The following is a 13375-nucleotide window of genomic DNA, read 5'->3' as shown; positions in this document are numbered from 1 at the left end:
GCGAAGGCATTCCCGCCGAAAGAATCCACAGAGAAACTCAAACCAAACTAATTACCGTACATCAAAGTATGTTCATTTGCTTTCTGTTTTTGACTGGTTTCTCCGGAGCCGAAACTCGTTTGGAGGGAAATTTATCCCGCCATTAAGTCAATTACGTCCTCGTTTTCTCCTTTCCCCAAAAAGTTTTAAGCGCGGCGGCCCTCATTAACCGAGTAATGGATGCTATTCATATCGAGGAAGCTTTTTGGGGGGACGTATTGGGCGAGCGATGAGCGTCGCCCCGGCAACCATAGCGAGGCATCTCCGAGTTAAATGAGCGATGTAGAATTTGTTCATTTGCACGATGGCAATCAATTGTCACCGCCCACCGGCTCCTCGGCGGGGGTCCCTGTACTTACATCTATTACCATGTAATTAAGCATCTGTTTCATAGTTAACCATCGACATCAATAGCAAAGAACAAATCATGCATTCATTTAAGGCAACGAGTCCTCATTAGAATAGCTACGACTCTATTAAAATTAGTATAGAATTAACGAGTCTTTGCGATGAACACAATAAGCTGTTGTTCCAGTTTAAATGGGTGGGGTAACTTGATTTTGGAGGTACATTTTCACAATTTACGCAGCTTGATTTCAAATCAAAATTTCTCACCTGGCGACTGGGAAGAATACTTGCTAAAATTGCTCGCGGCAACGCAATGTGCTATTCTTAGCCGTGCGGGCCACCCGAAGTGACTGAAGCAAATGAACCTGGCTCGCACGAGAAGTGAGGAAGCTCACGTTGGCTCCGGTGTCCCCCCCCACCCCCCGCCCCCCCCCTCGCTCGTTGCAGCACGTTTGCGTGAAAGCGATGCTGTCTGCTTTTGAGCGCTTCGCTCAGAAGTTCAAGTTGGACGCTCAAGAGCTTCAGAGGTCACCGAGCGTCCTTCTTTCTTCCCCCAAAACAACCAATCTGTCTCCTTCCCAGTCACCCCCCTCAATCGTCACTCCGCCGCTCCCCACCGCCCACCCCCCTTAAATCCTATCTATCCGCACACTTTCATCGTTGTATCAATCACGCTGAAATTGTAAGAGGAGAGCCAATCCCCGTTCTCCCATCAGCCTCCTGCTTTATGGCTCATAGCAACCCCCCCCCCACCCCCCTGCCCGCGCTCTCTCTCCAGTGCAGGTATACACATCCGCCAGCAACATAGGCACCAGTAAATGCATCTTGATTTAGAATCGTCCGTAACTTTGAATGCAGCATGACTCCAACTGATCATTTGCATCTGATTTGGATGCATTCTGTGATGTGGAATTTCTTAATCAATCAATCAAATTTGATTTGTTTCACACTTTTCCTATATGGAAATGCAACTCAAAGTGCGATAAAAGCATGGGAAATACAAATTTGATGAGTCATCATAAAACACGTGAAAATTCGTCCCATGCTGCTGAACATTGAGTCTTCTCGCTGGCAACCGTTTTAGGCCTCCCTTCCCCAGTTTCCCATCTCGATGACATCTGACATCTTTGACTCCCGCCCGGGGATTCTGCTTTTGAAAATGGCGCCCGCTCCCGGGAGACCATTTGCTTTCAAAATATCCTGCACCTTGACAGAGCCTGAAAAACTTGTCAAGGAGTTGGGAAGACCAGTCTGTTCCGTCCCAGCGACTGTGCTTTCCTCGGCGTCTGAATTTTAAAGAAAAAAAAACTTTCCGAACATTTCTTGGCATCTGGCCGCCATGACCGGAGAGCACACACATGCTCTCGCGGGACACGGTGGTCTGTGCTGGCAGTGACTGCGGCACACGGAGGCGAACATCTGCTCGTCTTCACGGGCCTTGTCTCCTTTTGGCAGAATGTGAAAGTCTCACTTCCCCGCAGGGCCTTGTGCACGGTGCTCGTCAGAACAGACGAGATAAATTGCTGCTTACTTGACTAATTGCTTCTCTTTTCTTTCTTACCACTATTTTTTTTTATTTTTCTTCTTTGTGCTACCGCTATTTTTATTCTTTGTGGCAGGGGTTCGCTTTGGCCAGGGGAGTCAAGTTCAGCATTCGCTTCAATGATATCTGGCGCCACCCGGCGTCGTGAATGGGTATTACGCCTAGACCCCGAATATAAGACGACGTCTTATTTCAATGCAAAAAACACCGTCTTATATTCGGGCCAGTACGATAATAATAATGGAGTTTGCTTTGTCTTTTTCTTTGTTGAGTTAAATTGGAACCAGCCGTTAAATCCGCAAAATCTTAAGACCAGTTTTGCGCTCCTCCGGGGTTCCATTGCAGCCATCAACCGCTTTCTAATTGAAATGTATATGCGCTCTGATAGGGATAGATGATGCTCATCCATCACCATAAATATTTACTGCTGCAGCGATGTTTCGCCCCCCGGTTAAATGGACTCCCCCCTTTTCATTGTCTGTACCCGCAGAACTCCACAGTACATCTTGTGGGAACCCCGGCGTCCCGCCCAAAGCAGTGCTCAGTGGCGGCGGGCGCTTCGCCGTGGGGGACAGCGTGCGCTACAGCTGTGTGTCCGGCTACGTCCTGGACGGCCACGCCACGCTCACCTGCGTGCTCAATGCCGGCAACACGGCCGTGTGGGACTTCCCCGCTCCCGTCTGCCGAGGTACACAACGTCGCCCCGATTGCTTGTGTATATATGTGCTACTCTGGCTTCATTGAATGAATTGATTGGGGGCGGAGGGGCTTTCACATGCATGTGAGCGCGTGTCCTTTGATGTGTGTGTGAGTGGGCGAGGGGATCTCGTGTTCTTGTTGTGGTCTTCCATCATCATGGCACACCAAGTCATTTGTGTTTAAGTACACCACATTTCAACCAAATACCCTTTATTTGTCTTTTGTACATGCCTTTGGTTGTCAAAATGTGGTTAAGTGTGTTGTTTTGATACACGGTCAAGGAACTTTTTTTTAACAATACAACACACAACCTTTGATTTGTTAACAAGCAAAACTTTTGCTCTAACTGAACGCTTGTTGACGAGAAACTGTTCCCTTATATAAACGTAGCCTGCACAAAATAGAGGCCGGTGTTATGAAGGTATGTGAAGTAATCCGTGCGCACAAAATATCTCTACATTCATGAGGTGTTATTTTGGATCAAATGCATGAGTCGACGACTCCAAACAAAAAAAAAAAAGAAGTCAGCTCTTCTTGGACTCATGCTGTGCCACCTCACTACCGAGTTTTCCCAACTCAAAACGACTGTCGTACACAAACACAACCTCATTAGAATGTGATTAAAAATGACTGTTGATGACTGAGAGGCATCAAACCAAATACTGACGATGAGTCACCAGACAGCCCCTTGACATAAACGCGACTCCAACGTGGTTTTCGAGAAAGAATCGCAGCGTGGAACCGATTCATGCTCTCGTTTATTACCTCCCCCTTATGCCCCGTCTATCTTCGAAACGAGACCGTTAATTGCTCCCATTCATCCGAAGAACACAGCGGGTGTCAATCATGGAGACGCAGTGCGAGTCTCGGTGGTTTCACGCCGATAGCGGGGGGTCCGGAACGGTTGCGGCTGAGGGAGTGGCGTGCCAACATGATCAAAGAATTGTAAATGGAGACGTCGCTGGGGGCTGAACGGCTTGAACTTGACAAACGAGTACCAAGAGGAGGATTACGTGTTTTGTAATTGAAGAAACCTAGTTGTGGCTGAGCAGTGTCGAAGAGGACATTCGGGGTTTTGTCCAATAATGTTCACTCGTAATTTTTTTAACGTTTTATACATATACAGTGTGTGTGTGGGTGTGTGTGTACACACACATACATATACAACCCCATCTTTTAAAGCCACACACGCTCAAAGTCACAGTTATTACATTGTAGAGCGTGAGTGTGGCAACCCCAAGTGGACAAAAGTTATAACTGCACCCCAAATGCATATTTTGAATCGTGTTAAGATGCATAAAGGTTCAAAGCTTGGACACATCATGCAGCAGAGGTGGATTAGCGTCCAACAACATCCCATGAGACATGAATTCCTTTTTGGATAACGAACTCCAAATTAATAGAATTTAATTTTAGTATCGACACATCCTCTCGGTATTGACGTATTTTCCACCAACGTCAAGTCAGTCTGCATGGCGATTGAGCAGGACAGGGGGGATGCTGGGAGGCAGGAAAAGCCACTTGTCATCGGCGGATTAGTAATGTCTCTGTCACTCTTGTCAACGAGGCTAAAAGGGGTTAAGCTATGACCGCGAATGCGGGGCAGCGGCCTGCAGCCTTTTTTCAAAAATTTCTCATACACCAAATTCGAGTCGTGACTCTTGCAACTTGAGAATAAATAAACCAGTTGAATAAATATCTCAAACATGCTTTTTATGCGGGACATCCAATACTACCGCGGAAAGTCCGAAAAATGACACATTGAAGCCAAATAAGGAATAAAAATGTCTTTCATTTTGGTTTTTTTTCCCCCCCTACACCGGATATACATATCTGTACTTCCAAGACAGGAGCCACTTTGTTCTAAAAATCCCATGCCATGAAATGAGTTTTTCAAGATTTAAACCTTCAAATGACTGTCCCCAAATGTTCTAAACGTTTGGCTGAGCTGATAAGAATCAGTCCCTGTTATACTCTTAATGTCTGCTATAGGACTCTCATTAGTCACTTTCTACAGTCCACAAAGGCCGGCTGCTCTGGAAAGTCTCTGATGCCGGTTGCCATGGCGGCGGGTGCTAATGAGATGTTGTGTGGAAGCTGGATTTCCTTTCACGCAACTTGTATATCAAAATGGACACTCACAACCCGCTGCCCCTTCCAGATTTTTGAGGAAAATCAGAATTGGTTTTTTTTTGTGTGTGTGTGTGTGGTTCTTCTGCTGCAGAAGTGCGTGTTTTCCTCTGGAGCACTGATTTAAAAACAAAAAAAAAACGGTGGCCCCACCAGCATTTAAGGTGCCGATCACTGCTTTGAAGACATTAAAAATAGGTATTATGTAGCCCCCTTGAGAAGTTAAGTGCAAAAGCGTCTCATGACGTGTCCATTATGTTTTGACGAGCTCTGTGATGTTATACCCCCACCCACCCCCCACACCCCACCCCGCTGTCTGCCTCAGTTCTTTCCATTTTACTGCTTTTCTCCTCAGTCGTCCCTTTTATCTGATTTTCAATTCCGGTTTAACGCGACATAAATTGTAATATCCTCTCCCCGTCGTTGAATATTAATAAAGGCCTCTCACTTAGCATAAACAATATGGTATAGTGACTCCTTTGGCTAGTGACTCCTCAGGTAGATAGTGAGCCCAGTTCATATATAAGAACATTTTAAGTGCACGTGGAATTGTGTTTAGAAGTCCATTATTCACACTAATCACACTCGCTTCCTACCCTCCCGCCCCTCCTCTCCGTCTTCTCGCCTCGTCGTCCCGCAGATCAATGTAGTGTCTTGTCGTGACACTTGAAGTGGTCTTATCTCGCTCCTGCAGACCTGCTCTATGCTTTCTACTCCACAACTTCGACACACACACACACCTCGTCCCACATACACTCGCAATCCACTTCTTAGCTCATCCCCTTTAATGTTCTCTCGTCTCTCATTACCGTCATAGCGGGTGCTGTACGAAGGAGGGAGTAAAATGAGATTAAGCCCTTGGTTGTGCGTTATTATGTCGGGCCCTTGGAAGTCGAACATATCTGGCCGACCTGCAATTTGTTCCGACCTTTCAATTAATTCCCCCATGAAGTAAAAATGAATCTAGAAAAGTCATTATGACACCACTGTCAGTGAGGGGGTGGGAGGTGGGTGGGGATAGTTTTTTGGCAAACCTCAGTCGACTCCATTGTGCGGCGGTGGCGGCGTGAGCAGAAGGCTTATGTCAGGTGTGCTTTACTTAACTCTAATGTGATTGGATTAAAAAAATGTGTTTACTGCGATGGCTCCTTCCCCGCGATGGGATGCTGACGCTGCAGCCGGGACGCACAATGCGGACACAACGCACGCTCGCACGCCGAAAGTTTTCATTCACGCTCTAACACACAGCATCGCTCTCACGCAAGCTCAAGCGGAGTAGAGTAGCACTGCTGGAGTCAGCAGGGACTCATTTAGCCATTAAATGATTCAGGATGTTCAATCTCATTGTGCGTGTCCGGTGCGAATGCAAATGTGTGGATGCAGTTACAATGACAACATGGCGATGTTGTGAGGATTAGGACATTTTCAGGTGCAAGAATTGGGATTCGGAGGAAGGAGAGGGGTTAAGAGCAAGGTTTAAGATGAGATTTTTTTTTTTTTTTGTAAGGGCCAAGATCAGAGGAACCAATTTTGAGTATGGAAATTCTATGGCCGTTTGCCTGGCCATAGAATTCTAATCACAAGGACATGAGATCCGATGAAATTTTGATCTATCCTCATGTCCTTCATGTGATGTGCTCCATCTATCTATCTCGATCATCCGAACATAGAAAACGGGAAAGATGGAGTCAGTTGTCCATTTTCTCAAAAGTTGACAGTGCGCCTTATAATCCAATGCGCCTTATAGATTTAAGATCAATATTCAGATTTCTTGGACATGGTATTTGAAATGCTTTTTTGTTAACAGCTGCTGCAGCTGTGAAAGCTCTCTCTCTCTATATATATAAAGCCGTTCTTAATTATATTGTATTCCTTGAGCATAGCTCCATCTAGTGGATGCATAACCCAACCGCACCCGCTTTTGCCGTTTTTATTCTGTGCGCCTTATAATGCAGTGAGCCCTAATTATGAAAACTGTTTAAAATTAGTCCATTTATTGAAGGTGCGACTTTATAGTGCAGAAAATACGGTGATCACCTGCACATTTTCATACACTTAAGTGATAGAAATGCATCCCAGCTTTGGCAAAGACCTGATAATGACCTTTTTCTTACTCGCGACATGGCTGCCACCCCTGCAGCACACCTCCGTGCTTTTTAAAACGTGTGACAGTTTAATGCTCACTAAGCGTGTCTGGCCTGCCAACACAACACACACATTCACATACACACACACCACACACACACACAGCCTGAGGTGGTGTGTAACGGGGGATTTCTAGGGGGGAGAGCAGGATAGACAGTTTAATCTGACAGTGGAAGCAAGGTGAGGAAGGGACGGAATTTGTACATCGAAAGATGGAGGGTAGAGGAATGGCGGGCGAATGGTCATTAGGGCGTGCCATTGGGGACTACTGACAGTGGAAAACTTGATCACTCTTCCACATGAGAACTTGCACTATTCCACACGTTTGACTCTGTTTTAAGTCAAATTTTAGCATTACCAAGTGAGATATCTAAAGGGCTGAATTAGATTTTCTTTGTCAGGACTAAAGGAAATTTTAGTTAAGCTAATTGGATCGAGGGGAGCGTAGGCTGCTCGGTGATCTTTAGCTAATGGAGACTTCTTCAATGAGTACTTCAGACAGAACAGGGAACCTCTTTTTTTTTTAATTCTATATTTTTTAATCACGTCATGGTACAACGGTACATTGTCTAGTCTCCCCGTGCACAATGTCTAGTCTCTCCATGCGCAAAATGTATTGCTTTTGAATCACTCCTTTGCATGCGCCGAGATGTAGTCATAGCATGCCCCCACCCCAACTGTAAAATGTTGAGACCCGAATCAACGAAAAAATAGATGCATCTCAATGGCTCTGATAGTTGCAGTTACTGCTGACCACAAAAAACAACTTTCTGTGATGCAGGTCATGCCACCACCATAGGTTAAAGGTGATCTAGTTTTTTTTTTCTTTTTTAATGTATATCCTTTTTGTGCATGTGAGACTGATAGGAAGCATAGGATGCGGTGTACACTAACACAAAAATATACCTCAATGCATCTTTGTTTGTGCGTAATGGTCAACTTATGTTTGTTTACCACACAGACTTTTCCCCTCCCCGGGGGGAGGTGGGCCCCATCTGATTGGCTGCTCTATCCCCAGTTGTCATGGCAATATGATTTTTGTTTTTCTGAGGAGTGGGGTGTGGTGTTTCTTGCAGAGACCACTGTTGAGGCACGACCTCAGCATGCATAATGCACTTTTAGTATAACAAGACAACCCGACACGGTGAGACGACATGTTGCTTGTGTGCTATACAGATGCCGATTACATGGAAATTTAGTAGGATGCATTACACAAGAGATGCGCAGGCGGCCTCCTTGCGGTTCGTGAGTGTGTGTGTGTAGTTAGGGTGAACGTTTCGGGATTGAGCCAAGGTTTGGTGTAGGTATTTGGTTTTTGGTAAAATTGGGGTGACTGTTCGGGTTAAGGTGAGATTAGCGAAAAATGTGCGATCCAAAAAGTGAGATCCGCCACGTCATTTTATGTGGCCCGCGAAAGCAATTCAAGCATGTCAGCTCCCAAGATGCTTGCTAAATACTGAACCAAAATTTCAAATTGTCACAAGTAATGTAAAAATGCAAATGGTTGAACAACCAAATTATTCTTGACTTCTGATTTCAAAACTAGTTATCTATCGATTTGTTGGTCACTGTGTTTGTCACATGTGGAGGGGGTTAAACATTTATATGGTTTCACAAAATTCACAGTCATAACGGTCCTCTAAGGGAAACCGTAACTACAATGTGGACCACGACAAAAATGAGTTTGGTACTTGGCAGGTTTTGGTCTGAGCTGGGAGTTTGGGGGTAAAATGTCATTTTCAAGGGAGCCTTTATATTTCCGTCCAATCTGTTGTGACAAGACACCTATTTTTCTATGATTTTCTACTAAATTCCCACATGGACACGTCTGATATCACCCGTTGAGGCATTTGAGTGCTACTGTGTTTATTTTCTCATTGCTCCTTCCATCCTCGAACAGGAAGGGATCAAGTGCCGCACAAGTGGCCTTTTCACATATGTTCAAGTAATTTATATTCATTTCCCATGGACCAGCAACGCACGCGGTATAAAAGTAATCGCACTTATGTACGTTCCCCGAGGGGACTCAATGCCTATGCACGCAATCTTTATATGGATTGGACGTGAGATCAACGAGCATGAACACACAGCAACACGCCACGTGATACGATGTGACACGAGAACAATAAACGCGCCGTTGGAGGTTACCGTCTTGTTTGTCGATCGCAAGTAGACACGCATGAGTTGCTCACCAACAGTAAGGAAGGCAATCAAGCTGTCCACCTAGGCGTGGCATCGAGATGTTGAGATACAGCATATTGGTTTTTGGGTTGTTGTTGTTTTTTTTCAGGAAATAGTCGGTGTCGAGCATTATCTCTACCCTCATACCCTCAAGGGAAGCTGTACACAAGTGACATTGCGTAAACACGCCCACAAAGTTTGACACCCGAATGCAGTTTTTTCATTCATTCATTCATTCATTCATTCATTCATTCATTCATTCATTCATTCATTCATTCATTCATTCATTCATTCATTCATTCATTCATTCATCTTCCGAGCCGCTTGATCCTCACTAGGGTCGCGGGGGGTGCTGGAGCCTATCCCAGCTGTCTCCGGGCTGTAGGCGGGGGACACCCTGAATCGGTTGCCAGCCAATCGCAGGGCACACATAGACGAACAACCACTCACACTCACACCGAGGGACAATTTGGAGTGTTCAATCAGCCTGCCACGCATGTTTTTGGAATGTGGGAGGAAACCGGAGCACCCGGAGAAAACCCACGCAGGCACGGGGAGAACATGCAGACTCCACACAGGGAGGCCGGAGCTGGAATCGAACCCGGTACCTCTGCACTGTGAAGCCGACATGCTAACCACTGGACTACCGGGCCACCACAGTTTTTTTCATGCGTTTCCTAATATGTATTTTGCAAATAAAGGCGCCACGTGCAGTTGAGTAAATCCTTCACGCTGTACACCGTTGATCCATAGCTTGTGGCAATACTGTAGTTTTCCAACTCTTTAAATGCATGCTGTGGTGATGAAACATGTTACCTTATTAAACATAGCTGCCTCCTGTCCGTTTGCGGGCCGTCAAAAGATGTTGACCTCTTGCAGGCCATAAATATTTTAAACGTACATGTATTGAATATTAGAAGTGTGAGTAGTGTTGCATTTCTCACCCCCAAAGCGGGCCGCTTTGGCGTCATCAATAATTCAAAAACTAACTCGCAGACGCGCGCGCCTGCCTAGCTGCTAACAGGCTAACGGATCACTGCGCGCAGGACCATGTTGAAAATGAGTCCCAAATCGCCACCGCCCGCAACACGTGCGAGGTTGCAGGGAAAAGGAGACAATTCAAAAAAATATGAAAACCAAGATGAATGCAATTCGCCTTTCAGTCATGACTCAGAAACATGAATAGGAGATGAAGTGAGGGCTACAAATTGCAGCTCAAATGGAGCACTCAAGGATCACAGTCTGACAGCATGATTGCATCATTTATTGTTCTGATTTCATGACAGTTCCTCTAAGGTTATTTCCCAAGGATTGGGTCAATAACCTCATAAAAGCTGTTGGTCATATTTGCGACACCATTTTTGTTTGCTTGTTAGATTGCGCAAAGTATCCGTAGGCGTTCATTTTTTTTTTCTTGCGTTTTCAATTTTTGCATTCATTTCCGAAGGCGAAATGTTGTGTCCCAGTGTCCTGAGGGACGACGTCCGGTGATGTTAGTTATGAAAGCACATGCGCTGAAATGCGTACCATGATAATCTACATCTTCCTCACGGTGAATACCAAGAAAACTCAATTCAGAACTCAAACTTAAGATATCAAATATAAAATAGCTCCTTGCCCCATAAACTGCGGCATCACTCTTAAAAATGATGGAGATTTTTTTTTTAAACAATGTCAATCATGGGTTTGCATAAACCAAGATATGCAGCTGTCGTGCTTGGGTTAAGTCGTCGCTTTCTTTGTCAGACGTCTTATTAGCCTTCTCATCCGTTATGTCAATTGCGGATTGTGAACAAGCATGCTGCAAGTAAACAAACAAGCCAGCTCAGCACACACCATCTGGGATTCCTATCTTCAATTTACCTCGTCAAACAATCTTCCACCCTTCATTGTTTTTATTTGCATCTCTGTTATTTATCTGTCTTGCCATCTCCCCTTTGTTTTCTCAATAATCCTCCCGCCCCTCCATCACCGTCTTGAGTTTCTTTGTCTCTATCCAATATCCATCCGTCTTGCTTCCCGTTCACCCTCCGGTGGCCCGTCTGCCCACCCGCTTCCACTCTGACTTCTAATTGTTTTTGCCTTGCCTCAAGCCCCCCGCGCTCTTGAAATCATCAGTCATCATCCCCTCTCTTCTCTTCTTGTCATATAGCTTCTGCTATATCGCTTGTGCAAAGTTAGCGTCGGGCATCCATCTATCTATCCATCTGTCTATTTATCTATACATCTAGCTAGCTAGCTTGGTAACTAGCTAGGTAGCTATCCATCCAGCTAGCTAGCTAGCTAGCTCAAATCATATCTTATTTGGTGGTTGACAGGCTGTTTTAAAAAATATACAGTCAGGAAAATGATAGAGGTTTGTTTTCTTCCTGCTATATAGGTCAGGTTCAATAAACCTGTCAAAAAGCGACCCAAAAAAAAAAACAATTAAAAAAAAAAATCTAAGCTGCAATATCGCAAGCTTTGGTTGTCTGTCACTTCCCCTTCTTTTTAGTCCTGCCCGTGAACAAGACGTATTAATGGCGACCTTGTTTTTGTTTGGAGTCACTGATGACTCTTTCTTCTGTCCGTCTTCTGGTGGCGTTTCATCCCAGTCTTGTCAGGATTACAAGATGTCCTTCTGGTACGCCTTGTCGGAAAAGCCGCCATAATGAAAGTCCAATGGTGAAAACGTTGATGCGATTTTGCCATTGTTGTTTGTCGAAGGACTTGCCCTGGTGCTTAAGTGCGGCGTTGCCAGTTCCACTGTTGTTTCGAAGAAGTAAAATGCAAAAAAAAGGAACACTTGGAGTTACATTTTGCTGTTTAAGCATTCCCTTTATTTATGTATTTATTTTTTGCGGTATATTTTAGTGGTATGCCTTAACAGCCACAGATGAATCATTTCACATCGTGACTTTTACCAGCGTCTTAATGGAAACACCGATGAAATAAAATAGGACATTATATGCAGGCTTATTGTGTTTTAATGACACTTTACAGCCTGTATAAACCATAGCTAGCCTCCAAAGAAATGTAAAGGTTTAGACAATTAAAAGTTGTCTCTCCTTTCCTTTAAGTTGTGAAAGCTGTGGAATTTATCTGTCAAATCCTTTGTGACAGCCTCTTATTAAAGGCGGCTCTACGAGCTGACACCAATCTGCTAAGAATTCTCACGTCGGAAACGGGAGTGACACTTCTCACAGCGCGCCGTTTTGATTTATTTTATTTTATTTTATTTTTTTAACCTAAGCGCTTTCTTGTCGCGTGTGACCTTTTTAGATGCAACAAAAGCTTTCTTCTCCTTCTTCTTCACGCCCGTTAAAAGTTAATGGGACCCCGGGGACGTTACTTGTAACAACCCATAATGTGTCATGTGGTGATTAACGTTGTGTTCTGTGTGATTTGTCTTTTATTATAAGCTTCACTCACTCGGACACTGAACGCCTCTGATTGAAGAGGTCCAATATTGCAGAGCTTTATTAAAAATGTATGTGCAAACTATCTCAACCAAGAAAAAAAAAGTAGAATAATACATCCATTCATCCATTGTCCGAACCGTTTTTCCTTGTGAGTGCCGCGAATAAGCATTCGCACTCACAGTTGAGATAACTTACCGTGAAACTACAATTTCGTTGCTCCGGTATTAATCAACTACAACTAACTACCCCAAAAAGAGCAAAAGAAAACGAACCAAATTAAATAATAATTAAAAACAAAACCTTAAACGAAATCTATTCTACATGAAAATAAATAATTGAAACGTTCCGGTGGTTGTTTAAAAAAAAAAAAAAGCAACACGAGAAAAAAAATAAAAATAAAATAAAAGTACTAGAGGAAAACAAAAACAATCCCTCCCCCTTATTTTTCACAATTTATCTTTTAAACAATATCAACAGCTGATCATTTAATCAAGAATGCATAACCCAAAAGCTAATTATCTATGTATTTTGCAAACCAACATTTTTGAAACAATTCAATATATTTTTGAATGATTGAATTAGGACAAAATCACATGTGCAGATGCTTTCTGGGGGAAGGAAGAACGTCTGAATGCGATTGCAGATTAGTGGTTCCTATTCTGTCTGAGGCTCTGAAGCATTCAACTCCCGGCACGTCGCTATTTGTTTAAGATTCCACAGATGACATTTAACACTCACCGATAACGAGGGTCGCTCTCTCTCTCCCCCCCCCCCCACCTGAACACACACACACACACAAATACATCTTAAACGTGTGTGGGTAATAGCAAGGCATACGAGCAGGTCGTGGGGCTTGATCATTTATAAATTCTTGGCACGCAAGGCCCAA

At 44.2% G+C, this 13375-nt stretch overlaps 1 protein-coding gene across 6 annotated transcripts in view; it reads left to right on the top strand.

Annotated features, from left to right (window-relative positions):
• Positions 1-13375, top strand: part of csmd3b (CUB and Sushi multiple domains 3b) — a 180967-nt gene that overhangs the window by 66124 nt on the left and 101468 nt on the right. For all 6 annotated transcript variants that reach the window (XM_052070278.1, XM_052070281.1, XM_052070279.1 and 3 more), the window contains exon 4: positions 2421-2618. In XM_052070278.1, the coding sequence (XP_051926238.1) occupies positions 2421-2618 (198 nt within the window). The remainder of the gene's footprint in view (positions 1-2420; positions 2619-13375) is intronic.

Source organism: Hippocampus zosterae, chromosome 7, assembly GCF_025434085.1.
Source record: "Hippocampus zosterae strain Florida chromosome 7, ASM2543408v3, whole genome shotgun sequence".
Classification (NCBI taxonomy): Eukaryota; Metazoa; Chordata; class Actinopteri; order Syngnathiformes; family Syngnathidae; genus Hippocampus; species Hippocampus zosterae.
Note: the sequence above shows the minus strand (reverse complement) of the source record. Positions and strands in the feature narration are given on the sequence as shown.